This window comes from Pogoniulus pusillus, chromosome 6, assembly GCF_015220805.1.
Source record: "Pogoniulus pusillus isolate bPogPus1 chromosome 6, bPogPus1.pri, whole genome shotgun sequence".
NCBI classification, from domain to species: domain Eukaryota; kingdom Metazoa; phylum Chordata; class Aves; order Piciformes; family Lybiidae; genus Pogoniulus; species Pogoniulus pusillus.
The window spans coordinates 1,546,115-1,573,766 of NC_087269.1; the positions used below are offsets into that span (position 1 = coordinate 1,546,115).

Here is a 27,652-nt window from a genome sequence, read left to right on the forward strand (position 1 = left end):
CCCCCCAGGCTGCCATTGGCTCTGTTGCCCACCAGGGCACATTGCTGGCCCATGCAGAACTTGCTGCCCACCAGCACTCCAAGGTCCTTCTCCATGGAGCTGCTCCACCATGAAAGTAACTGGGAGCAGCCAGCATGGACTTCCCCAGGGCAAATTGTCCCTCATTGCCTTCTGACCTGGTGGCAGCAGTGTGTGTGATATGGACTGGCTTCAGTGACACCTTTGCCACAGCCTCCTGTGCTACCTTCCTAGCCACTTCAGGGACTGATAAGTGGGTGGAAAATTGGCTGCACTTCCCATGTGGAAGTGGTTGAGAGCAGTGCAAAGGGCAGCTGGCAGCTGGCTGTCCCTCAGAGGTCAATAGTGATCAATGCTGGTTAATGATTTCACTGACAGGCTAGGGGAAGCATATTCTTAATGGTGACAGAATGGTTTGGGTTGGAGGGGAGCTCCAAAGGTCATCCAGTCCCACCCCTCTGCAGTCAGCAGGGACATCCTCCACCAGATCAGCTTGGCCAGAGCCCTGCTGAGCCTCCCCTTGAGTATCCTCCACCAGATCAGCTTGGCCAGAGCCCTGCTGAGCCTCCCCTTGAGTATCCTCCACCAGATCAGCTTGGCCAGAGCCCTGCTGAGCCTCCCCTCGAATACCTCCAGGGATGGAGCCTCCACCACCTCCCTGCCCAACCTCTTGCAGTGCTCCACCATCCTCATGGTGCAGAACTTCTTCCTTCCATCCAATCTAAGCCTCCTCTTTACTTTCAGCCAAGTTGGAGGCTATCAAGCTGGGGGCCAGAGGTTGGGAGTGAGGCTGGGGGCAGGGCTGTGCCTTGCCTCACAGGTGCCATGGCAGGGACCTCAGCAGTGCCAAGCCCTGCCCCTGGCACCTGCCAGCCTTGAGCAGCAGGCCAGGCTGGGCTCACCTGCTGGAGATGCCAACCTCACATTGTGTCCATCAGTATTTGCTGGGCTGTAGCTCAGCACTGCAGCCCCTCCCCTGTTTGCTCATGGGTTCCCTTGCTGAGGAGCTCATCACCAGCAAAGCCATCCTAGGTCTGCTTGTGAGCTGGGAGGAGGAGAGAAGTGATGTTTAAGGCTGGGTTTGAAGTTGCTGTGGGCAGGGTTTTGTTTAGTTTTGGTTCAGAGGGAGGTTGGGATGATTTTTTGGGGGGGTCTAAGGTCATGTTTATGGCTGATAGATGAGGTTTGCATGGTTCAGCTGTGGGTTTTGTCTTGGGATGAAGCCTCATCCCTGGAGTTATTCAGGGTCAGGCTCCATGGAGCTCTGAGCAGCCTGATCTAGTGGAGAATGCTTCTGCTGACTGCAGGGGGAGTTGGACTGGATGAGCTTTGGAGGTCCCTTCCAACCCAAACCATTCTGTGAGTCAATGGCTTGGATAAAGAATGAGCAAAGGCAGCTGTGGGATTCTGCCTCAATGCATCTGATGACTTAGGAGTTTCCTGGGGATGTCTCCTTCCCCCTTCCTTCCCCTTCCCTTCCATCCCCCTCCTCTCTCTGCTCTGCTGTGACAGAAGAGCCCCAGCAGACAGTGCTGGCTCAGCAGTTGTGCATCACAGGCTCACAGAAGGGTTTGGGTTGGAAGGGACCTTTCAAGGTCACCCAGTCCAACTCCTCTGCAATCAGCAGAGACCTCTGCAACTGGAGCAGGTTGCTCAGAGACCCTCCAACCTGCTCTGGAGTGGTCCCAGGGATGGGACATGTCTGAGGAATCTGGGACAAGGTCTCAGCACCCTCAGCATAAGGACAACAAAATCCTTTTCTCTGTCTAGTCTGAATCTCCCTCTCTTAGTTTCAAACCATCACTCTTTGTCCTGTCCCAACAGGCCCTGCTCAGAATGTCTATCCCCAGCTTTCTCTTGCCCCCTTTTAAATCCTGCAAGGCCACCAGAAGGTCTTCCTGGAGCCTTCTCCTCTCCAGGCTGCACTCCCCCAACTCTCCCAGCCTGACCTCCCAGCAACTTGATTATCTTCATGGCTCTCCCCTGGCCCTGCTCCAGCCTGTGCTGTGCTGAGCACTGCAGAGCTGCCCCAGCACTGCAGGGGAGGTCTCAGCAGAGGAGCAGAATCCTCTCCCTGCCCCTGCTGCCCACACTGCTGGGGATCAGCCCAGGACAGGGCTGGCTCTGGGCTGGCAGCACTCAGTGCCAGCTCCTGCCCAGCTTTATCCTCACTTTTCTTTCACTGGGAGCTGCCTGCTGGAATCTTTCAGTGGAATGCTTTGGAGGCAATGTTTGCTTTCCTCTGGACAAAGCAGAGCAGCTCAGTGTTGGTTTGGACATCCCTGTAAGCTCTCTGTGTTGCTGAATCTTCTGCTTGCAGGAGGTGCAAAGTCATAACTGTCCACTCTCAGCTGCTCTGGGTGGAAGTCCTGAGTTGGTCTGGATCTATCTGTGGCAAGCTGGAATTTTTCAGCTCTTTCCTAATTCACTGATTGAGTGTTGGTGGCTTGAGGCAGGTTGAATCAGGTCTAATATTCTCAAGGATTCCCAAGTTGATTGACTTCATAGAGTCACAGAATTCCAGGGAGGAAGGGGTCCCCCTCAGGGTCATCTGATCCAACCTTTCTAGGTGATGGTGGAGTTGAAATGAGCTGCCCCAGCCCTCTCTTAAACCTGTCCCATGTAGAGGAATCCACTGCAGCAGCCAGGCTGGGGGGCAGGGATGGCAGCCAGAGGGACCTGGGCAGGCTGCAGAGCTGGGCACAAGCCAAGCTCAGGAGCTTCAGCAAGACCAAGGGCAAGGTCCTGCAGCTGGGTGGAAGCAATGCCAAGCACCACTGCAGGCTGGGCAGTGCCTGGCTGGAGAGCAGCCCTGAGCAGAGGGACTTGGGGGTGCTGCTGGAGGAGAAGCTCAGCAGGAGCCAGCAGTGTGCACTTGCAGCCCAGAGAGCCAAGCAGAGCCTGGGCTGCAGCAGCAGCAGTGTGGCCAGCAGGGCCAGGGAGGGGATTCTGCCCCTCTGCTCTGCTCTGCTGAGAGCCCACCTGGAGTCCTGCATCCAGCTCTGGAGCCCTCATTTCTTGGGGCAGAGTGGCTGGAAGGTGCTTAGCAGAGAAAGCCCTGGGGGTGCTGCTTGACAGCAGCTAAAGGTGAGCCAGAGTGTGCCCAGGTGGCCAAGAAGGGCACCAGCAGCCTGCCCACGTAGTGTGGGCAGCAAGAGTGGGGAAGTGATTGTGCTCCTGAGCTCAGCACTGGGGAGGCCACTCCTTGAGTCCTGGGTTCAGTTTTGGACCTCTCATTCTAAGAAGGACATTGAGGAGGTGGAGCAGGTCCAGAGAAGGGCAACAAAGCTGAGGAAGGGTCTGGAGAACAGGGCTGGGGAGGTGCAGCTGAGGGGAGCTAGGGGTGTTGAGCCTGGAGAAGAGGATGCTGAGGGGAGACCTCATTGCTCTCTGAGTGGAGCCAAGTGGAGGTTGGAGCCAAGTGGAGGTTGGGCTCTTCTCCCAAGGGACAGGACAAGAGGAAATGGCCTCAAGTTCATCATCATCATAGAATCAAGCAGGTTGGAAGAGACCTCCAAGCTCATCCAGTCCAACCTATCCCCCAGCCCTATCCAGTCAACCAGACCATGACACCAAGTGCCAGAGGAGATTTAGGTTGGATGTTTAGGAGGAACTTCTTCACTGAGAGGGATCTCAGCCACTGGGACATACTCTGCAGCTTATTTCAGATGAGTTCCTCAGCTCTGCAATAGAAACCCATTCAGCTGTGCAAATGTGGTCCCTTCTTTTATTCCAGAGAGCTGCACTTGAAGTGTCTGATTGCATTTCTGTGCAGCTCTCTAGATGGAGTTCAATCACCTTTGGAACAGAGAGAGCAATTCCCTCTCTGGTTGTCAGGGCTGCAGAGTGTTCAAGTGTTTGTGCTCTGCAAGCTGTGACCTCCTTCCCTACATTTGTATGACTTAAAGGCATAGAATGTGAGAATTGCCAGGGCTGGAAGGGACCTCAAGGATCAGCCAGCTCCAAACCCCCCTGCCATGGGCAGGGACACCTCACATTAGAGCAGGTTACTCACAGCCACATCCAGCCTGGCCTTAAACACCTCCAGGGATGAGGCTGCCACCACCTCCCTGGGCAACCTGTGCCAGGCTCTCAGCACCCTCATGCTGAAGAACTTCTAACATCCAATGTGAATCTCCCCTCTTTGCTCCATCCCTCCCAGTCCTGTCACTCTCTGACAGCCTAAGAAGTCCCTCCCCAGCTTTCTTGTAGCCCCCTTCAGATACTGCAAGGTCACAAGAAGGTCTCCTGGGAGCCTTCTCCAGCCTGCACAGCCCCAACTCTCTCAGCCTGTCCTCATAGCAGAGCAGCTCCAACCTTCTGATCACCTTTGCAGGCCTCCTCTGGATCTACTCCAGTAGTTCCATGTCCCTTTTGTGTTGGGGGTCACAGAGCTGGACACAGCACAGGTGAGGTCTCCCCAGAGCAGAGCTGAGGGGCAGAGTCCTCCCATTCCATCTGCTGGCTCTGATGCTTTGGATGCAGCCCAGGAGGCCATTGGCCTTGTGGGCTTCAAGTGCCCATTGCTGAGTGGTGGACTTGGCAGTGCTGGGTTGGTGGTTGGCCTTGATCATAGAATCATGGAATGGGCTGGAAGGAACCTCCAAAGCTCATCCAGTCCAAGACCTTCCACCCTCAGCAAGGACAGCCTCAGCTAGAGCAGGTTGCCCACAGCCCTCTCCAGCCTCACCTTCAGTATCTCCAGGGGTGGAGCCTAAATAACCTCCTCAAGCAACCTGTAGCAGGGTTCCAGCACCCTCCTGGAGCAGAACTTGTTCCTCACATCCAAGCTCAATCTGCTCTGCTCTACTTTGAAGCCATTGCCCTCATCCTGTCCCTGCAGCCCTTTGCAAACAGTCTCTCTGCAGCCTTCTTGTAGCCCCTTCAGGTCCTGGCAGGCTGCTCTGAGGTCTCCCTGGAGCCTTCTCTTCTCCAGGCTGCACCCCCCCAGCTCCCTCAGCCTGTCCTCATAGCAGAGCTGCTCCAACCCCTTGCTGATTTTGGTGGCCTCCTCTGCACCCCCTCCATCACTGAGCTGCACTGGAGCTGCTGTGTTAGCTTTGCTGTATTGATATCTGGAGCTGCACAGTCACAGATTGTAGGGTTGGAAGGAACCTCTGCAGCTTTCCTATAGGATCCCCTAGATCAGGTTGCTCAGAGCCTTATCAAGCCTGACTTTGAACATCCTCATCTAGAGCAGGTTGCCCAGAGCCTTGTCAAGCCTGACTTTGAAACATCCTCATCTAGATCAGGTTGCTCAGAGCCTTATCAAGCCTGACTTTGAACATCCTCATCTAGAGCAGGTTGCCCAGAGCCTTCTTGAGCCTCACTTTCAATGTCTCCAGGGCTGGGTCCTCAACCACCTCCCTGGGCAACCTGTTGCAGTGTCCCAGCACCCTCCTGCTGCAGAACTTGTTCCTCACATTCAAGCTCAATCTGCTCTGCTCTTCAAAGACTCTTCCAGTAGGATGATTCTGTGCTTCTGAGCAGTGTTGGCAGAGCAGGGATGAAGTGAGTGTGGTTTTCTTTCCCCTGCTCCCTTTTCTGCTGTTTCACAGAGCCCAAGGGACAGTGAAGTTGCCCAGTCTCGTTTTTCTGTCAGCACAGGGCATTATGCTCCATCCAAAGTGTTTTTCAGCATGTAATGCAATGTGAGTTAAGGCCATGAATTTCCTTCCTTGGGAAACAAAGTGCCCAGCTCAGCCTGGCACTGCACCTCAGAGTGAGTTATCCCTGATCAGAAGCCCAGTGAGGAATTTAAGAGCCAATTTCAGGCTCAAATGCAGGCTGGGTGCAGAGGGGGTTGAGAGCAGCCCTGAAGAGAGAGCCTTGGGGGTGCTGGGTGCTGAGCAGCTGCCCAGGAGCCAGCAGTGCCCTCCTGCAGCCCAGCAGGCTACTGTGTGCTGGCTGCAGCCAGAGCAGGGGGGGCAGCAGGGCAGGAGAGGGGATCCTGCCCCTGGGCTCTGCTCTGCTCACTCCTCACCTCCAGGGCTGCCTCCAGGGCTGCTGGCCCCAGCAGCAGGAGGGCACAGAGCTGCTGCAGGCAGCACAGAGGAGGCCACAAGGAGCAGCCCAGGGCTGGGGCAGCTCTGCTGTGAGCACAGGCTGAGGGAGCTGGGGGGGTGCAGGCTGCAGAAGAGAAGGCTCCAGGGGCACCTCAGAGCTGCTGCCAGGAGCTGAAGGCATCCTGCAGGAAGGCTGCAGAGGGACTTTGGCTAAGGCTGCCTAGGGACAGGCCAAGGGGGAATGGTTGGGAGCTGAGGCAAAGCAGGCTCAGAGTGGAGCTGAGGCAGAAGTTCATAGACTCAAGCAGGTTGGAAGAGACCTCCAAGCTCATCCAGCCCAACCTAGCCCCCAGCCCTAGCCAGTCAACCAGACCATGGCACTAAGTGCCCCATCCAGCCTTTTCTTGAACACCTCCAGGGATGGTGATTTTGGTTCCCACTTTGGGTCCTTGCTGTCCTAACAACACTAGGGGCAACTCTTCCCTAACCCCACCGTTGTGTTTTCAACCAGCCTTGGCCAACTGCTGCCTTTTCAGAGGAGGAGAACCCTTCTGTGCAGAGCTTCTCTAAGCTGTTTGTGCTTTGGGAAGAACATTCCTTTGGAATCCTGCCAGGATGAGACTTCATCCTGGTCACAGGGAGCCTTAAAGCGTGGAAGGGGCTGCAGCCAGCAGGCTGTGTGTGAGGAAATGCTGTGGGTGGCTGGCATGGCCCCTCAGTGTTAAATCATCTCTGGATGGTGAAAGCATTGAGGTGACTTTCCTGAGGGGGATGTTTTCCTTCAGGCTTGCAGCAGGCTCCTTTCAAGAGCCTGAGCATGCTCTGGAGCTGGAAGAAAACAGTTTCTGCCCAGTGCTGGCTCCTTGGCCTGGTGCTGAGGGTAATTATAGGCTCAGAGCAATGTTTAGGCTGGAGAAGACCTCTAAGAGTCCAAGCAGTAAACTAACCCAGCAAAGTCCAGCACTAAACCATGTCCCTCAGCAGCACATCTGCAGGGCTTTTAAGTAACCTTTACTTTGAGGACAAGCTGAGAGAGTTGGGAGTTGATCAGCCCAAAGAAGAGAGGGCTCTGGGAAGCCTTCTGGCAGCCTCCTACTCTTTGATGGGAGCCTCCAGGAGAGCTAAGAGGGATTGTTTTATACCAGGGCTTGTAGGGAGCAGGACAAAGGGTGATGGCTGCACATAGAAAGAAGCTGGATCTTGATGAGAACTTAGGAAGAAACTCTTCCCCATGAGGCTGGTGAGGCACTGGAGGAGGTTGCCCAGAGAAGCTGTGGAGGCTTCCACCTTGGAAATGCTCAGTGCCAGGTTGGATGGAGGCTTGTGCAGTGTGGTTGAGTAGGAAGGGTCCTTGCCTGTGACAGGAGGGTTGGAACTCAGTGATCTTTGAGGTCCTTTCCAGCCAAAACCATTCAATGACACTGAGTTTTAGATCATAGAATCAAGCAGGTTGGAAGAGACCTCCCAAGCTCATCCAGTCCAAGCTATCACCCAGCCCTGTCCAGTCAGCCAGACCATGGCACTGCCTCATCCAGTTCAGATGTTTCCTGTCTGCTTTAGATGTTAAACCACAGGATCACAGAAGGGGAAGGGTTTAAAACCATTCAATGCCATTGTGAGTTTTAGATGTTCAGATGTTTCCTGACTGCTTTGGATGTTAAACACAGGATCACAGAAGGGGAAGGGACCTCTGGAGATCATCTTGTCCTGTTAAAGCAGGCTGACTGCTTGCTCAGCATCATACCCAGGTGTGCTTTGGAAGCCTCCAGAGGAGAGGTGGAGACACTGGGGTTTGTCTTTGGAACAGGAGAGCCTGAGCTAAATGGTTCTGTAATGCTGGGTGAAACAGGCTTGAACTCTTCACAAAGCAGCTTCATTGCAAGTTGTGGACTCCTCATCCCTGGAAGTGTTTTAAGGCCAGGCTGGCTGAGGCTGTGGGCAGCCTGCTCTAGGGTAGGGTGTCCCTGGGCATGGCAGGGGGGTTGGAACTAGCTGCTCCTTGTGCTCCCTTCCAACCCTGCCTGATTCTAGGATTCAGTGATTCTTTACAAAGCAGCTTCATTGCAAGTTGTGGACTCCTCATCCCTGGAAGTGTTTCAAGATCAGGTTGGAGGAGGCTTTGAGCAACCTGCTCTGGTGGAAGCTGTCCTGGCAGGGGTGTTGGAACAAGATGATCTTTAAGGTCCCTTTCAACTGTGAGTTAGGAGGATCTTGAGCAGCTTTACCTGTTCCCATGGAGATGATGAGTATGGCAGAGTCCTCCAACCCTTGGTACCCACCTGAGCTCCACAAGAAGGGGTTGAAGGAGTTGGGATGTGGCCAGGGCTTTGGGGCTGTCATGAATCTGGACAGAATTTGAAGCAGTCCTGATGTGTTGAGACATTTGGTCTCTATCCAGGCTAGCCTGAGCCCTCTCAGCATGTGGATGAGGTTGTTGATGGGTGAAGTGGAGGAGGCAGGAGTAGAAAGAGCTCATTCAGAGCTCCTGTTGCTTGTGTTTATGGAGTTAACCTCATTAGAGGATGTTCCTGAGGCTGATTGTTTTTATTAATGAGTCACCATAATTGTTGTGGAACTAATTTAACCAGAGTTGGATCTTCCTTTGCTGATGGCAGAGCTTCAAGCTTCCCAGTTTCTGGTAGAGAAAATGACTCTGCTCTGACTGTTGGAGGGCTAAAGAGAGAATGGCTTCAGCTGTTGCTACATTGAGGTGTGTGAACCTTCTTCCTCTTGCAGTGGTGCCAGTGTGGAACCCCTGCTTGAGATGGTAGAACTTGAGGGGCTTGAGTGCACCCTTGGTTTGCAAGTGGCACAGATTAGCCAGGAGTGTTCATGGATTCATGGAGTGGTTTGGGTTGGAAGGGACCTTAAAGATCATCCATTTCCAAGCCCCCTGCCATAAGCAAGTACACCTCCCACCAGCACAGCTTGCTCAAAGACTCATCCAGTCTGGCCTTGAATACCTCTAGGGAGGGGACAGCCACAGCCTCCCTGGACAACCTGTGCCAGTGTCTCCTCACCCTCACTGCAAAGAGTTTCTTCCTCATCTCCAGTCTCAATCTCCCCTCTTCCACCTTCAATCCATTCCCCCTCCTCCTATCACTCTTATCACTCCCTGCCCTTGTCAGAAGTCCCTCCCCAGCTCTCCTGCAGCTCCTTCAGGCACTGGAAGGTTGCTCTAAGGTCTCCCTGGAGCCTTCTCCAGGCTGAACAGTCCCAAGTCTCCCAGCCTGTCCCCATAGGGACATTCTCCATCCCTCTGATCATCTTCATGGCCTCCTCTGGACCCAGTCCAGCAGTTCCCTGTCCTTATTGTGTTGGACTGGACACAGTGCTCCAGGTGGGGTCTCAGGGGAGCAGAGGAAAGGGGCAGAATCCCTTCCCTCACCCAGCTGCTCCCATTTCTCCTGCTGGAGAAGGTTATTAGAGTCATAGAATGGTTTCTGGTTGGAAGAGTCCTTAAAGCTCATCCAGTTCCAGCTCCTCTGGTACTGACAGGGGACACCTCCCACTAGAAGAGGTTGCTGAAGGCCTCATCCAACCTGATCTTGAACACCTCCAGGCAGAGAGCATCCACAGCCTCCCTGGGCGACCTGTGCCAGTGTCTCACTGCTCTCACCATTGATCTGCTTGAGGGTAGGAAGGCTCTACAGAGAGATCAGAGGTTGGTTTGCTATGAAGGTGAGCCCTACACGAGGGTAGTGCAGTGAGTGGCACCAGTTGAGGGGTGCTGCTGTGCTGCAACAGCATCAATGAATGTGTCAGGATGGTGCTGGGGGACAAAGCTGGGTTTGAGAGGTGAGCCCTACAGGAGGGCAGTGCAGTGATGTTGATGTGGGCTGAGTGCAGTGAGTGGCACCAGTTGAGTGGTGCTGCAGCAGCAAGAATGAATGAGGCAGGATGGTGCTGAGGGACAAAGCTGGGTTTGAGAGGTGAGCCCTACAGGAGGGCAGTGCAGTGATGTTGATGTGGGCTGAGTGCAGTGAATGGCACCAGTTGAGTGGTGCTGCAGCAGCATCAATGAATGAGGCAGGATGGTGCTGAGGGACAAAGCTGGGTTTGAGAGGTGAGCCCTACAGGAGGGCAGTGCAGTGATGTTGATGTACACTGAGTGCAGTGAGTGGCACCAGTTGAGTGGTGCTGCAGCAGCAAGAATGAATGAGGCAGGATGGTGCTGAGGGACAAAGCTGGGTTTGAGAGGTGAGCCCTACAGGAGGGCAGTGCAGTGATGTTGATGTGGGCTGAGTGCAGTGAGTGGCACCAGTTGAGTGGTGCTGCAGCAGCAAGAATGAATGAGGCAGGATGGTGCTGAGGGACAAAGCTGGGTTTGAGAGGTGAGCCCTACAGGAGGGCAGTGCAGTGATGTTGATGTGGGCTGAGTGCAGTGAGTGGCACCAGTTGAGTGGTGCTGCAGCAGCAAGAATGAATGAGGCAGGATGGTGCTGAGGGACAAAGCTGGGTTTGAGAGGTGAGCCCTACAGGAGGGCAGTGCAGTGATGTTGATGTACACTGAGTGCAGTGAGTGGCACCAGTTGAGTGGTGCTGCAGCATCCTGAATGAATGAGGCAGGATGGTGCTGAGGGACAAAGCTGGGTTTGAGAGGTGAGCCCTACAGGAGGGCAGTGCAGTGATGTTGATGTACACTGAGTGCAGTGAGTGGCACCAGTTGAGTGGTGCTGCAGCAGCATGAATGAATGAGGCAGGATGGTGCTGAGGGACAAAGCTGGGTTTGAGAGGTGAGCCCTACAGGAGGGCAGTGCAGTGATGTTGATGTACACTGAGTGCAGTGAGTGGCACCAGTTGAGTGGTGCTGCAGCAGCATCAATGAATGAGTCAGGATGCTGCTGGGGCACAAAGCTGAGTTCAAGACTCTCAGTCTTGTGACTAAGCTGCTGTGAAGGAGACATAAACTTTTCCTTGTCAAACAAAGAAATCTTCAGTCTGGCCAGGAGCACAAAGCCAAACTCTCTTCTCTGCTACCAAATTCTCCCCTGGGCTGTACCAGTGGCAAACTGATGAGCTTTTAATGAGCTCACTGGTGTTTACACCAAGTAGTCCTGGGAACTGGATCTGGCCAATAGCACTTGGAAATGGGAAGATCCCATCTGTGGAGTCCCCAAGTGGTAGTTGCTAGGCTACTGCCACACAGTTGTCAAACAATTTTGGTTATTGAGCTAGAAAAGCTGAGCAACAGAAAATCCTTTTAGGTACTAAATTATTGAAGGTTTGTTCTGTTATTAATGATTTTTTTCCCCCTCCTCTTCCCCCCTCTCTTTTCAGATCATTCAGTCAGAAGAGAGCTGCACTTGAGAAAGAATATGCCCAGGTAGGTTTTGGAATCATTCTTATCTCTTGTGGTGTATTTTGGCATTTGATCCTTTTTCACAAGTTGCTTTGCTCTGCAGAGATCTGTCCTGAAATCAGACACTTGGGTCTAGTGTTGGAGGTTCTGGCATGGCTGCAAAAGACAGAACCTCTTTGGTGCAGGTTGCTCTTGGAAGGTGGTTGGGTTTTTTCTCAGAAGCTGAGGAAAGGAGAAGTGAAATCAGGTGAATGAAAAGGGAAAGGAAAAGGAGAACTGAGTGGGAAAAGGGAAAGTAGAATCAGGTGAATGAAAAGGGAAAGGAAAAGGAGAACTGAGTGGGAAAAGGGAAAGTAGAATCAGGTGAATGAAAAGGGAAAGGAAAAGGAGAACTGAGTGGGAAAAGGGAAAGTAGAATCAGGACAATGAAAAGGGAAGAAAAAGGAGAACTGAGCGGGAAAAGGAAAAGTAAAATCAGGACAATGGAAAGGGAAGAAAAGGAGAACTGAGTGGGAAAAGGAAAAGTAAAATCAGGACAATGAAAAGGGAAGAAAAAGGAGAACTGAGTGGGAAAAGGAAAAGTAAAATCAGGACAATGAAAAGGGAAGAAAAAGGAGAACTGAGTGGGAAAAGGAAAAGTAAAATCAGGACAATGAAAAGGGAAGAAAAAGGAGAACTGAGTGGGAAAAGGAAAAGTAAAATCAGGACAATGAAAAGGGAAGAAAAAGGAGAACTGAGTGGGAAAAGGAAAAGTAAAATCAGGACAATGGAAAGGGAAGAAAAAGGAGAACTGAGTGGGAAAAGGAAAAGTAAAATCAGGACAATGGAAAGGGAAGAAAAAGGAGAACTGAGTGGGAAAAAAAGAAGGAAAAAGGAAAAAGAAAATCAGGTGAATGAAAAGGGAGAAGAAAGGAAAAACTGAGTGAAGAAAAAGGAAAAGTAAAATCAGGTGAATGAAAACACAAAGGAAAAGGAGAACTGAGTGGGAAAAGAAAAAGTAAAATCAGGACAATGAAAAGGGAATGAAAAAGGAGAACTGAGTGGGAAAAGGGCAAGTAGAATCAGGTGAATGAAAAGGGAAAGGAAAAGGAGAACTGAGTGGGAAAAGGGAAAGTAAAATCAGGACAATGAAAAGGGAAAGGAAAAGGAGAACTGAGTGGGGAAAGGAAAAGTAGAATCAGGACAATGAAAAGGGAAAGAAAAGAAGAACTGAGTGGGAAAAGGGAAAGTAAAATCAGGTGAATGAAAAGGGAAGAAAAAGGAGAACTGAGTGGGGTAAAAGAAAAGTAAAATCAGGTGAATGAAAAGGGAAAGGAAAAGGAGAACTGAGTGGGAAAAGGAAAAGTAAAATCAGGACAATGAAAAGGGAAAGGAAAAGGAGAACTGAGTGGGAAAAGGAAAAGTAAAATCAGGTGAATGAAAAGGGAAAGGAAAAGGAGAACTGAGTGGGGTAAAAGAAAAGTAAAATCAGGACAATGCAAAGGGAAAGGAAAAGGAAAATTGAGGGGAAGAAAGGAAAAGTAAAATCAGGTGAATGCAAAGGGCCAGGAAATGTGCTCTGGCACCCTGTAGCCCAAAATAAATGTCCATTGATGTTGCTCTGTAAGGGCAGCTTCCCATTCAGCTGGAATCAAAGCAGCCACATTTGGCCTGATGCTTGTACTAGGGAGTGAATGTGGATGTGTTTGGGAGGAAGGAGAGGATTGATTTGGGTTTGGTTTGTTGTTTGGTTTTGTTTTCTCTCTTGTACCAAAACTGGAGAGATTCTAACAAGGGGCAGCTGCCTGCTTCATTTCCAGTAAAGGCTCTTGGAGCCTAAGTCCACTTGAAACAGATTAAAAAGACATTAATTTATTTTAAACCAGATTAGAGGTGAAATAAAAGAGAAGGGAAGGAGCTGGTGGGGCTCAGAATGCAATAGATACAACCAGAGATGGAGTTGGTGATGTTGGGGGGCAGTGAGAGCTGTGAGGAGAACATTTGGATGTCCAACTGCAGTTTGTAGGCTCCTGTGGTCAGTAGTTGTAGTCCTCATTGCTGCCACTTGGGTGATGCCAGCTGCAGTTTGTAGGCTCCTGTGGTCAGTTGTTGTAGTCCTCATTGCTGCCTCTTGGGTGATGCCAACTGCAGTTCGTAGGCTCCTGTGGTCAGTAGTTGTAGTCCTCATTGCTGCCTCTTGGGTGATGCCAGCTGCAGTTTGTAGGCTCCTGTGGTCAGTTATTGTAGTCCTCATTGCTGCCACTTGGGTGATGCCAACTGCAGTTTGTAGGCTCTTGTGGTCAGTAGTTGTAGTCCTCATTGCTGCCACTTGGGTGATGCCAGCTGCAGTTTGTAGGCTCCTGTGGTCAGTTGTTGTAGTCCTCATTGCTGCCACTTGGGTGATGCCAACTGCAGTTTGTAGGCTCTTGTGGTCAGTTTGCCTTATTGATTAAGTGCATCCAGGGGTAGGATCCGTGGGGACCTCCTGGAGCTGTGATTAAAAAGGGCTTCATTCCAGAGTGAGCTTTGGCATGAGGCTGTAGGGAACTGAGGACCAATCCTCCATACATTTATCCCCATGTTGGGAATGGGTTTTTCTAGGCAGAGGCACTTGGAGCAGGGAAGAGGCTCGATGGGTTGGATAAATAATGACACTCTGAGATTCAGAAGCTTCAATCTTAACAACTGAGGCTTTCAGATGGCTGCTTTTTAACCCCCCCCAGCCCCCCCCCAGCCTTCCAGCTGCGTCGTTTGAGAGGCACTGAATGACTGCTCCTATGAATGAGGGCTTGTGGGGTTGTCTTCCTTGGCTGCTTGATGAGTGCACAGCTCAAGAACAATGTTGGATGTCTCTTCTCAGGCCTCTCAAAGGATCTTTTTGTTGTGGGGGTGGTGATAAAACCACACTGAAAGGCTTCTGGGGAGAGAAATGGTGGTCAAAAGCCTCGTGGAGTTGTGTGGAGCAGCAGTGGATGCTCCTTGCGAAGCAGTCAGGTGAAGAACTGGAGAGCAGCCCTGAGCAGAGGCACTTGGGGGTGCTGCTGGAGGAGAAGCTCAGCAGGAGCCAGCAGTGTGCACTTGCAGCCCAGAGAGCCAAGCAGAGCCTGGGCTGCAGCAGCAGCAGTGTGGCCAGCAGGGCCAGGGAGGGGATTCTGCCCCTCTGCTCTGCTCTGCTGAGAGCCCACCTGGAGTCCTGCATCCAGCTCTGGAGCCCCTGGGACAAGAGGGCTGTGGAGATGCTGGAGAGTGTCCAGAGCAGGGCCAGGAGGATGCTCAGAGGCTGCAGCAGCCCTGTGCAGCAGGTCTGTGGGAAACCTGATCTAGTGGAAGATGTCCCTGCTGAGTGCAGAGGGAGTTGGACTGGCTGAGCTTTGGAGATTCCTTTCAACCCAGACCCTATCATCCCAAAGCCCTCTCCAGCCTTATCTTGAATATCTGCAGGGGTGGTGACCCAGCCACCTCTCCAAGCAACCTGTTGCAGTGTTCCAGCACCCTCCTGGTGCAGAACTTGTTCCTCACATCCAAGCTCAATCTGCTCTGCTCTACTTTGAAGCCATTGCCCTCATCCTGTCCCTGCAGCCCTTTGCAAACAGTCTCTCTGCAGCCTTCTTGTAGTCCACATCAGCTCCTGGCAGGATGTTATTAAGTCTCCCCAGAGCCTTCTCTTCTCCAGGCTGCACACCCTCAGCCTGTGCTCACAGCAGAGCTGCTCCAAGCCCCTGATCATTTTCCTGTCCCTCCTCTGCACCTGCTCCATCAGGTCCATGTCCTTGCTGTGTTGAGGGCTCCAGAGCTGGATGCAGCACTCCAGGTGAGGTCTCCCCAGGGCAGAGCCAAGTGGCAGAATCAGCTCTCTGCATCTGCTGCCAACACTGCTTGGGATGCAGCCCAGGCTGCCCTTGGCCTTCTGTGCTGCAGGCTCACACTGCCTGCTCCTGCCCAGCTTCTCCCCCACCAGCACCCCCAAATGCTTTTCCCAGAGGGCTGCTTTCCATCCCCTCCTCCCCCAGGCTGTAGGGATAGTGAGGGTTGTTCATCCAATACTTAGAGCCCAGCAGCAGCCTGTGTGGTGAGCAGAGGGCACCCAGGTGCCCTTCCCTGTCACGTTCTGTCACGCTTGGGCTTTGCTCAGTATTTAGCTGTGGCTCTTTCCCATGGCAGTGTGACTGGAGGCAGTCCCTGTGGCTCTGCAAGACACCTCAAAGAGCTGGAGCTGTGCAAGGTGCTGCTCCTCTCAGTGCATACTAATTAGTTACTCAGTGTAGTAGCACAGCTGGAGGCATTGATCAGTTAGAACACAGAGCAACAGAGAAAGTCTTGAGCAACCTGTTCTAATGGGAGGTGTCCCTGCCTGTGATGGGGGTGGGGAGGTTGGAACTGGATGAGCTTTGAAGTCACTTCCAACCTAAACCATTCTGTGATTCTAAGGTGGGAAAGTCCATCCTGTGAGCTGCACAAAAGCTTCCCACTGGAACTGAGTAGCAATTGGTGCTCAGATTCAGAACAGAAGGCTCTCATTGTTGGATGTTTGCCAGAGCTCAAACTGGTGTTGAAGAGGTCATAGAATGGGTTGAGTTGGAAGGGACCTAAGAGAACATCCAGTTCCAACCCCCCTCCCTCTCTCTAGCCCAGGTTGCTCAGGGCCTCATCCAGTCTGGCTGTGGACACCTCCAAAGAGGAGTCATCTGCAGCCTCCCAGGGCAGCTTGTGCCAGTGTCTCCTCATCCTCACTGCCAAGGATTTCTTCCTCATCTCCAGTCTCAATCTCCCCTCTGCCAGCTTCAATCCACTCCCCCTCCTCCTGTCACTCCAATTCCCTCCTCGGCTCTCTGGCAACCCCTTCAGGTACTGGAAGGCTGCTCTAAAGTCTCCCTGGAGCCTTTTCTTCTCCCACTCTCAGTGCCCTTCTGAACACCCCCAACTCTCCCAGCCTGTTCCCAATCTCCCTTCTTCCAGCTTCAATCCATTCCCCTCATCCTATCTGTCACTCCCAGCCCTTGTCAAAATTCCCTCCCCAGCTCTTCTGTACCTCCTTCAGGTACTAGAAAGTTGCTCTAAGGTCTCCCTGGAGCCTTTTCTTCTCCCACTCTGAATGCCCTTCTGAACACCCCCAATTCTCCCAGCCTGTCCCCAGTCTCCCTTCTTCCAGCTCCAATCCATTCCCCTCATCCTGTCACTCCAAGTCCTTGTCAGAAGTCCCTCCCCAGCTCTCCTATACCTCCTTCAGGTACTGGAAGGTTGCTCTAAGGTCTCCCTGGAGCCTTTTCTTCTCCAGGCTGAACACCCCCAACTCTCTCAGCCTGTCCCCACAGGTGAGGTTTTCCATCCCTCTCATCATCTTCATGGCCTCCTCTGGACCCTTTCCAGCAGCTCCATGTCTTTCTTGCACTGAGGGCAGCAGAACTCAAGGCAGTGCTGCAGGTGAGGTCCCAGCAGAGCAGAGGAGCAGAATCTCCTCTCTTCCCTGCTGCTCTCCCTGCTTTGGCTGCAGCCCAGGACACAGGGTATGAATGTGCTCAGGAAAAGCATCTTATCTGGCATCTGGAGGGAGCAGAGAGGTCACTTGGTGTTGATTGCTGTGGCTGCTGCAAGGAGAAATGTGATCCACTGAAAGAATTCTGGGACAGGGAGAAAGTGGAAGGCAGTGGTGTTGATAGGCACTCATTAGGAGCAACTCCTCTGCTGCAAGAGTGGTCAGGGATTGGCACAGGCTGCCCAGGGAGGTGCTGCAGTCCCCATCCCTGGAGGTGTTCCAGATAGTTTTGGACATGGCACTTGGGGCCATGGTTTGATGGCCATGGTAGGGTTGGGATGATGCTTGGATTGGATGATCTTAGAGAGCTTACATTTAACAGGGCCAAGGGCAGGGTTCTGCACTTTGGCCACAACAACCCCAAGCAGCACTGCAGGCTGGGGCCAGAGTGGCTGAGAGCAGGCAGGCAGAGAGGGCCCTGGGGGTGGTGGGAGAGAGGAGCTGAAGCTGAGGCAGCAGTGCCCAGGTGGGCAGCAGAGCCAATGGCATCCTGGGCTGGCTGAGGAGCAGTGTGGGCAGCAGGACAAGGGAGGTTCTTGTGCCCCTGTGCTCAGCACTGCTCAGGCCACACCTTGAGTGCTGTGTCCAGCTGTGGGCTCCTGAATTGCAGAGAGCTGCTGAGGTGCTGGAAGGTGTTGAGAGAAGGGCAGCAAGGCTGGGGAGGGTCCTGGAGCAGAGCCCTGTGAGGAGAGCAGAGTCACAGAGTGTCAGGGGCTGGAAGGAACCTCCAAAGCTCCTCCAGTCCAACTTCCCTGCCAGAGCAGCATCACCTACAGCAGATCACACAGGAACACATCCAGGTGGGTCTGGAATATCTCCACAGAGGGAGACTCCACAGCCGCCCTGGGCAGCCTGTTCCAGGCTTCTGGCAGCCTCACAGGGAAAAAATCCTCCTCATGCTTCCATGGAACTTCCTATGCCTCAACTTCCCCCCCGTGCCCCTTGGGCTGGCATTGGGCATCACCCAGCAGAGTCTGGCTGCAGCCTCTGGGCACTCACCCTGCACAGCTTCATCACCATGAATGAGGGCAGCCCTCAGGCTCCTCCTCCCCAATCCCCAGCTTCCTCAGGCTCTCCTCATGAGGAGGATCTTCCACTGCCTTCATCATCTTTGTGCCTCTGTGCTGGACTCTCTCAAGCAGTTTCCTGAGCTCCTTCTTGACCTGAGGGGCCCAGAACTGGACACAGTATTGCAGATGTGCCCTCAGCAGGGCAGGGTAGAGGAGCAGAACCTCTCTGCACCTACTACCCACAGCCCTTCCAGCCCACCCCAGGATGCCATTGGCCTTCTTGGCCACCACAGCACACTGCTGGCTCTTGCTCAGCCTCCCAGCCACCAGGACCCCCCAGGTCCTTTTTCCCTTCGCTGCCTTCCAGCAGTTCAGCTTCCAACCTACACTGATCCCTGGGGTTGTCCTTTCCCAGCTGCAAGCCTCTCCCCTTGCCCTTGTTGAATTTCATTCAGTTACTGCTGATAAAAGCAGAATCTTTCAGGGGAGGAAGGTTGAGGTGCAGGGTGCAGAGCTGCTGAGAAGCTCCTGCTCTATCCCGGCGCTGCGGGGGACAAAGAGGAGGAGGAGGATGGCAGCGATGCCTGCAGGCTGTGAGGAAGCACCTGGAGAGCTCTATGAAGCAGTTCTGCCCTGAGCATGAGTCACCTGGACCCATTCAGCAGTCCCACGTGGCAAAGCAGCTGCCAGCTTGGCAACCACAACCCTAGCACAAGCTTGGGGTGGATTAAAATCAGAGCGATTGGAAGTTGCCTTCTGCCTCAGCAGCTAACCCCTTGGGGCATCAGTGCAAACCACCTGGAGGTCCCAACAAGAACCTTTCTATGACTTCATTCTCTCTTCTCTGGGCAGAAGGTTGGGGTTGGTTTGTTTTCCTTTCATCCCAAGGGATAGAGAAGGTTCCTTGTGGCTTTGTGGAGAGCAGGAAGGAGATTGTGGACTTTCCAGGGTGGGTCCCCAACTTGGGGACAAACAAGAAGCAGCCATAGGTTGACTGCTCAGTAGCCTGTTTTGTTCAGGAGTGAACTGAAGGAATTCTGCTTCTTGTTTTGAGGATGGGAGGATTTATTGCTGTGGCCAAATAGCTGTTCCAGAAGGGGTTTTTTTTTGTCTTTGTTTGCTTTTGTGGTTGAAAAGGAGGAGTTCTGTAAGCAAGCAGCGAGGTGAAGAAAGAGCTGTGGAGTTAGTGTGGAAAAGATACCACACAGCAAATCCTGCCTTCAGTTTTGGGCCCTTCACTCCAGGAAGGACATTGAGGGGCTGGAGCAGGTCCAGAGGAGGGCAAACAAGCTGGGGAAGGGTGTGGAGAACAGGGCTGGGGAGGAGCAGCTGAAGGAGTTTGGGGGGGGGTGAGGCTGGAGAAGAGGAGGCTGAGGGCAAAGCCTCATTGCTCTCTAGAGCTCCCTGAAAGGAGTGAGGTGGGAGTTGAGCTCTTCTCCCTGGTCTCAGGTGATAGGAGGAGAGGAAATCACAGTATCACCAAGGTTGGAAGAGACCTCACAGATCATCAAGTCCAACCCTTTACCACAGAGCTCAAGGCCAGACCATGGCACCAAGTGCCACGTCCAGTCCTGCCTTGAACAGCTCCAGGGACGGCGACTCCACCACCTCCCCGGGCAGCCCATTCCAGTGTCCAATGACTCTCTCAGTGAAGAACTTTCTCCTCACCTCCAGCCTAAATCTCCCCTGGTGCAGCCTGAGGCTGTGTCCTCTTGTTCTGGTGCTGGCCACCTGAGAGAAGAGAGCAACCTCCTCCTGGCCACAACCACCCTCAGGTAGTTGTAGACAGCAATAAGGTCACCCCTGAGCCTCCTCTTCTCCAGCCTAAACAATCCCAGCTCCCTGAACTTGTGCCAGGGGAGGGTTGGGTTGGAGAGGAGGAACAGTTCCTTTGCTGCAAGAGTGGGGAGGAATGGGCAGAGGCTGCCCAGGGAGGTTCTGGAGTCCCCATGGCTGGAGGAGGTGTTCAGGAACTTGTGCTCATGGCATTAGGGGCTGTGGTTTGATGGTTTAAAGCCTGGATGAGGCACTTGGTGCCATGGTCTGGTTGACTGGCTAGGGCTGGGTGCTAGGTTGGCCTGGATGATCTTGGAGGTCTCTTCCAACCTGGTTGATTCTATGATGGCCATGGTGGGGTTGGCTTAATGGTTGGACTTGATGACCTTAGAGCTTTTATCCAACCAAGACCATCCCATGATTGCAGGAGTCTTTTCCCCCACTGCTGGAGAACTCTCTCCCCAAAAACCAGAGCTGGACCTCATCAGCAGAGCCTGGAGGGAGACTTATTTGGTGGTCTGTGCAGCTTCACTTGTTCCCCACAGGGTGAAAATGGCAGCAATGTGAGCCAGGAGAGCTCATTTCTTACTTGCTCAGAGATAACAGCTCCTGAAATCCTGCAATCCAAGTTCTGTCTGGAATTCCCTGCCTTTCCAGTGTAGGAAACCTCAGCAGCCCTTCTGAAGCTCCAGGAGTGGTGTTGCTCCATCAAGCCTTGTTGGCTCAGCTCCCTTAGGGGAGGGCAGTAAAGGCTGGATCCAAGGAAGCTCTGCATCCAAAGGCAAAAATGCTGGAGCCATCCAGGCCCATTCCTGCCCTGAGTGGCATTCCCAAGTGTGTGCTCAGGGACTGTGAGGCTCCTCTGTTTCTCCTGCTTTGGAGTCTGGCTCTGCTTGATCTCATCTGTCACAGCAAACCACAGCAGATTGGCTTTGGGGTTCCCTTCTGGAGACTTTGTCCTACTTCAGGAAGAAAAATACTGAGCAGGCTTCTGGGAGGGGAACTAAAAAGAGAGGGGGGGAAAATGTGCTCTTTTTTGTAGCCCTAGAACCTGTGGAGCTTGTAGAGCCTTCAGAAGGAGCTGAGGCTTGCTTAGGAGGTGATAGCTTTGGTTGAAATCATGGCATCATACAATGCTTTGGGTTGGAAGGGACCTTAAAGATCCTTTAGATCCAAGCCTTTGATGGGCAGGGACAGCTTCCACTAGCCCAGCTTGCTCAAGGCCTCCTCCAGCCACTCTCATCTGAAGCATAGGACAACCTGTGCAGGCTTCAAGCTTGGGCAGGAGTGGCTGGAAAGCTGCCTGGCAGGAAAGGACCTGGCCAGCCTGATCTAGGGTAGGGTGTCCCTGCCCAAGGCAGAGAGGTTGGAACTAGATGATAGAACATGGGCTGGATGTGAGGAGGAAGTTGTTGTCAGAGAGAGTGATTGGCACTGGAATGGGCTGCCCAGGGAGGTGGTGGAGTGGCTGTGGCTGGAGGTGTTCTTGCCAAGCCTGGCTGGGGCACTTAGTGCCATGGTCTGGTTGGTTGGGCAGGGCTGGGTGCTAGGTTGGGCTGGCTGAGCCTGGAGCTCTCTTCCCACCTGCTTGATTCTATGACCTGCTGGAAAGCAGCTCCATGGAGAAGGACCTCGAAGTCCTGGTGGATTATTAAGTCCTCCATGGCACAGCAGTGTGCCCTGTTGGCCAAGAAGGCCAATGGCATCCTGGGCTGCATTGAGAAGAGTGTAGCCAGCAGGGCAAGAGAGAATCATAGAATCAAGCAGGTTGGAAGAGAGCTCTAAGATCATCCAGTCCAACCTAGCACCCAGCCCTAGCCAGTCAACCAGACCATGGCACTAAGTGCCTCAGCCAGGCGTTGCTTGAACACCTCCAGGGACAGTGCCTCCACCACCTCCCTGGGCAGCCCATTCCAGTGCCAATCACTCTCTCTGCCAACAACTTCCTCCTAACATCCAGCCTAGACTTTCCCCTGCACAACTTGAGTCTCTGTCCCCTTGTTCTATTGCTGGTTACCTGGGAGAAGAGGCCACCCCCCACCTGGCTACAGCCTCCCTTCAGGTAGTTGTAGACAGCAATAAGATCACCCCTGAGCCTCCTCTTCTGCAGGCTAAACAATCCCAGCTCCCTCAGCCTCTCCTCATAGGATTTGTGCTCTGCCCTGATTAGACCACATCTGGAGTACTGTGTCCAGTTCTGGGCTCCCCAGTTCGAGAGGGACAGGGATCTTCTGGAGAGAGTCCAGTGGAGGCTGTGAGGATGATGAAGGGTCTGCAACATCTGTGTGGAGAGGAAAATCTGAGAGCCCTGAGGTTGCTTAGTCTGGAGAGGAGGAGGCTGAGACAGGATCTGATCAATGTCTATCAATATCTGATGAGTGGGTGTCAAGAGGAAGGTTCCAGGCTCTGTTCAGAGGTGTCCTGTGATAGGACAAAGGGCAGTGGACTCAAACTGGAACCCAGAAGGTTCCACCTCAGCATTCTTTAGTGTCAGGCTTCAGGAATCACAGAATCAAGCAGGTTGGAAGAGAGCTCCAAGCTCAGCCAGCCCAACCTAGCACCCAGCCCTGCCCAACCAACCAGACCATGGCACTAAGTGCCCCAGCCAGGCTTGGCTGCAACACCTCCAGCCACAGCCACTCCACCACCTCCCTGGAGCAGGCTGCCCAGAGAGGTTATGAAGTCTCTGGAGACTTTCCAACCCACCTGGCTGCATCCCTGTGTGACCTGCCCTTGGTGATCCTGCTTTGGCAGGGGAATTGGGCTGGATGATCTCCAGAGGTCCCTTCCAATCCCTCCTGTTGTCTGATCTGCTGATGGCAGTCTCGTCTCGGTGCTCTGTTAGCTGCAAGTTGAGACCAGCTCCGAGTGCAACGTTTGTCCTTTTGGACAGGCAGCCTTTTGAGGGGTGCTAAGCTCTCAGCTCCAGGTTTTATGGCATTCTTCAGGTTAAAATAACATTTCTCCCAGAACAGAGCCCTGACTGTCAGCTTCTATTTTCAGTGAAAACATCGAGTGCCTTAGAAAAGGAGTTTGCTAAGCTTGGAATTCCTCTGCTCTTCCACACAGAGAGCCCTTCATGAAGGAACTACAGTTCCTGCTGGCCTGATGCAAGCACATTTCTCTTTGCCTGCTTTTTCAGCCCTTGTTTGTCTTTCCAATTACCCAATGCCTGCCACTGGGCTGCGTGGAAGTGCTCTGCTTGCAGAGGGACAACTTGATCATGGAATTGGTCAGAGTCAGAAGGGAGCACAAGGAGCAGGCAGTGCCAACCCCCTGCCATGCCCAGGGACACCCTACCCTAGAGCAGGCTGCACACAGCCTCAGCCAGCCTGGCCTTAAACACCTCCAGCCATGGGGCCTCAACCACCTCCCTGGGCAACCCAGTCCAGCCTCTCACCACTCTCCTGCTCAACAACTTCCTCCTCACCTCCAGCCTCACTCTCCCCACCTCCACCTTTGCTCCAGTCCCCCCACTCCTGACACTCCCTCACAGCCTCAAAAGTCCCTCCCCAGCTTTTTTGGAGCCCCCTTCAGATCCTGGCAGGCCACCAGAAGGTCCCCTGGGAGCCTCCTCTGCTGCAGCCTGCACAGCCCCAACTCTTTCAGGCTGTGCTCACAGCAGAGCTGCTGCAGCCTCTGAGCATCCTCCTGGCCCTGCTCTGGACACTCTCCAGCATCTCCACAGCCCTCTTGTCCCAGGGGCTGCAGAGCTGGATGCAGGAATCCAGGTGGGGTCTCAGCAGAGCAGAGCAGAGGGGCAGAATCCCCTCCCTGGCCCTGCTGCCCACACTGCTGCTGCTGCAGCCCAGGCTCTGCTTGGCTCTCTGGGCTGCAAGTGCACACTGCTGGCTCCTGCTGAGCTTCTCCTCCAGCAGCACCCCCAAGTCCCTCTGCTCAGGGCTGCTCTCCAGCCAGGCACTGCCCAGCCTGCAGTGGTGCTTGGCATTGCCTCCACCCAGCTGCAGGACCTTGCCCTTGCTCTTGTTGCCCCTCCTGAGCTTGGCTTGTGCCCACCTCTGCAGCCTGTGCAGGTCCCTCTGGCTGCCATCCCTGCCCCCCAGCCTGGCTGCTGCACCACACAGCTTGGTGTGCTCAGACTCCTAAAAGCAGATTGGTTTGAACTCAGCCTTCCAGGCCATGGAGCTATCTGGGAGCTGCTGCTGTGAACATCTGCCTTCTGTCCACTAGACTCATGGAACTGCTTCTAAAGGAAAAGACCTTTGAGGTGATTGAGTCCAACCATCAACCCAACACCACCTTGGGACCATTAAACCACATCCCAGAGTGCCATCTCCACAGGTTTCTTGATCACCTCCAGGGATGATGACTCCACCATTGAATCAAGCAGGTTGGAAGAGAGCTCCAGGCTCAGCCAGCCCAACCTAGCTCCCAGCCCTGCCCAACCAACCAGACCATGGCACTAAGTGCCTCATCCAGTCACCACCTCCCTGGGCAGCCTGAGCCAATCCCAGATCATTCTCCCAACGCAGAAATCCTTCCCAATATCCAAGTTCTCTGTCTTGAGGCTTGCTTTGTTGGGTTTCTTTCCCCCCTCCCTTGCATTTCAGCTTCTCTCTGAGCCATTCAATGCACTCATCCTTCCCAGCATCTGCTTTGCTCTGTCCTGGGCTTCAGGAGGGCAGGTGAGTTCCAGCTCAATGCTTTGTAAGTAAACCAAGTGCAATCTTTGGACCTCCAAAGCAGCAGCAGTACCAACACTGACTCCTGACTCCTACCAGCAATGTGCCACTAGGTCTTTTCCACTTCTCTTTGACTCAAAGAGTTGTTTTGGGTGGGAAAAAAAGCCCTTCAAGGACATCAAGTCCAAGCATTCCCCAGCTTTTAACAAGCCTGGTGCTGAACCAAAGCCCTCAGCACCACTTCTCTGTGTCTGCCTTTTAAATATCTCCAGGCACAAGGTTTCAGACACCTCCCTGGGGAGTCTGTTCCAGTCTTTGAGAGCCTTCTCAGGGAAAATGTTTCTTCTAACATCAAACCTAAACCTCCCCTGGTGTAACTTGAGGCCATTTTCTCTTGTCCTGTTGTTGGTAACTAGGGGCAAGAGCAACCTCAGCCTGGTTCCAGCCTCCTTTGAAGGAGTTGTAGAGAGCAATAAGGTCTCCCCTCAGCCTCCTTTTCTCCAGGTCATCTCAACCATCCCTCATAGGATCTGCTCTCCAATCCAACCTTTGAATTCCTTTTCCATGTGCACCAGCACATTCCCCTGTTTTCTTGGGAATGCAAGAGGAAGAAGACTCTTTGTTTCCTGCCTTTCCATGCCTGTATTCCTTATAGGCATCAGAGTTATTTCAGTCTGGCTTTGTGGTTTGGGTAGCTCCTTGGGCAGGAATGAAGAAGGTGATGTCATCAGTAAGTGATCCCACTTTCAGTCCTAGAGTAGTTTGGGTGGGAGGAGACCTGGGCAGGGACACCTTCCACTAGAGCTGGCTGCTCAAAGCACCTCTGCTGTAAGGACAGGCTGAGGGAATTGGGATTGTCCAGGCTGGAGAAGAGAGGATTCTGCCCCCGGGCTCTGCTCTGCTCACTCCTCACCTCCAGTGCTGCCTCCAGGGCTGCTGGCCCCAGCAGCAGGAGGGCACAGAGCTGCTGCAGGCAGCACAGAGGAGGCCACAAGAAGGAGCAGCCCAGGGCTGGGGCAGCTCTGCTGTGAGCACAGGCTGAGGGAGCTGGGGGGGTGCAGGCTGCAGGAGAGAAGGCTCCAGGGGCAGCTCAGAGCTGCTGCCAGGAGCTGAAGGCATCCTGCAGGAAGGCTGCAGAGGGACTTTGGCTAAGGCTGTCCAGGGACAGGCCAAGGGGGAATGGTTGGGAGCTGAGGCAGAGCAGGCTCAGAGTGGAGCTGAGGCAGCAGTTGCTGAGGAGGAGGCTGCTGAGCCTCTGGCCCAGGCTGCCCAGGGAGGCTGTGGCTGCCTCCTCTGTGGGGGTGCTGCAGGCCAGGCTGGATGAGGCCTGGAGCAGCTGAGCCTGGCTGAGAGGTGTCCCTGGGCATGGTGTGGAGGGTGCAGGAGAGGAGCTCTGAGCTCCCTTCCTCCCTGAGCCATTCTCTGATTTAACCCCCGGTGCAATAATTTAACTCCCTGAATTTGGTGCTGTAAAACTGCCTGAAGGTTCTTGAAAGTTGCTGGCAGAGAGAGTGATTGGCACTGGAATGGGCTGCCCAGGGAGGTGGTGGAGTGGCTGTGGCTGGAGGTGTTGCAGCCAAGCCTGGCTGGGGCACTTAGTGCCATGGTCTGGTTGGTTGGGCAGGGCTGGGTGCTAGGTTGGGCTGGCTGAGCTTGGAGCTCTCTTCAAGCCTGCTTGATTCTCTGATTCTATAAAGCAGGTGATCCTTGTGCTCCCTTCCAAGCTTGCCTGATGGCACTGTGAGAGGAGCAGCCTGGCTTCCCTGCAGCTCTGGAGCAATCCCTGACCCCACTGCTCCAGGTTTTCCACTTGACACTGGGCACTCTCTGAGATGGATGTAAGGTAAACTGGGCAAACCTTCTTGGCTCCTCCAGCTGTTTGTCTTAGGCCAAGGCTTGCTTTAAAGGGTACAGTGGAGGTGTTCTTCACTATTTTTAACAACTGTGCTCCCTTCTTAGGCTTCTCCAACCTTGGAAGTTTTGCTTTCAGACCTGCACAAACCAGGATGTGTTGACAGCTCAAAAAGAAACCTCAATCCCAACCCACCTCCCCCCCAAAAACCAGAGAGAGAAGGTTTCAGTTTAATCTACCCTAAAGGGTTATTCAGTAGAAGACCCTCCAGGTGCACAGTAGTTGACTTGTTCAGGTTGGGATAGATAAAAGGCTTTTGATGAGCCTGTCCTGCCTGTTCTCCTGGGAAAGAGGAGGCAGAAAGGAAAGGTGAGGATACAGAAGCCAGCAAAAGAGGAGGAGACAACTGGCAGCTGCAGAGTGAGAGGAGATGTGCTGCTGGCCTGAGAAGTGTCAGCCAGCTGCAGAGAGTGAGTCTGTGTGAGCAGAGAATGCTCAGGACTGGGAGAGACCTCAAGGATCAGCCAGCTCCAACCCCGCTGCCATGCCCAGGGACACCTCACACCAGAGCAGGCTGCTCACAGCCACATCCAGCCTGGCCTTAAATATCTCCAGGGATGAGGCTTCCACCATCACCCTGAGCAACCTGTGCCAGAGTCTCAATCATGGAATCAAACAGGTTGGAAGAGACTTCCAAGCTCATCCAGCCCAACCTAGCACCCAGCCCTGCACAGTCACCCAGATCAGCACCCTCATGCTAAAGAACTTCCTAACATCCAATCTCAATCTCCCCACTTCCAGTTTTGCTCCATCCTCTCAATCCTGTCACTCCCTGACAGCCTCAGAAGTCCCTCCCCAGCTTTCTTGTAGCCCCCTGCAGACACTGCAAGGCCACAGTGAGGTCTCCTCAGAGCCTTCTCCTCTCCAGCCTGCACAGCCCCAACTCTCTCAGCCTGTCCCCACAGCAGAGCAGCTCCAGCCCTCTGCTCATCCTCATGGCCTGCTCTGGACACCTTCCAGCACCTCCACACCTCTCCTGTCACAGAGGCTGCAGAACTGGACCCAGAGCCCCAGGTGGGGTCTCAGCAGAGCAGAGCAGAGGGGCAGAATCCCCTCCCTGGCCCTGCTGCCCACACTGCTGCTGCTGCAGCCTAGATGGGTTCTGCAGGACCTGCCCCAGGCTGCCCAGGGAAGTGATGAAGTCCTCATCCTTGGAGAGGTTTGAAAGCTGTGGAGATGAGATGCTGAGGGCTGTGGTTTAGCAGTGGAGCCTGGGGCATTAGGTTAACGTTTGGGCTTGATGATCCTGAAGGTCTTTCTGAGCCTAAACAATTCCACTGAGTCCTGGAATGGTTGAGGTTGGAAAAGGCCTTTGAGATGATCAAATCCAAGCCCTCACTGAGAGCTTGCAGGCTCAGCACTGCTGCTGAGCCACTAAGCCACAGCCCTCAGCACCACCTCCATGCACCTTTGAAATCCCTCCAGGGATGGGAACTCCACCACTGCCCTGGGCAGCCTGCTCCAGGCTTTCACA

General features: G+C 53.5%; 1 protein-coding gene across 2 annotated transcripts in view; it reads left to right on the forward strand.

Annotated features, from left to right (window-relative positions):
• The window catches only part of FCHSD2 (FCH and double SH3 domains 2), a 159,306-nt gene that overhangs the window by 39,668 nt on the left and 91,986 nt on the right, over positions 1-27,652 (forward strand). For both annotated transcript variants that reach the window (XM_064144185.1, XM_064144186.1), the window contains exon 3: positions 11,304-11,349. In XM_064144185.1, the coding sequence (XP_064000255.1) occupies positions 11,304-11,349 (46 nt within the window). The remainder of the gene's footprint in view (positions 1-11,303; positions 11,350-27,652) is intronic.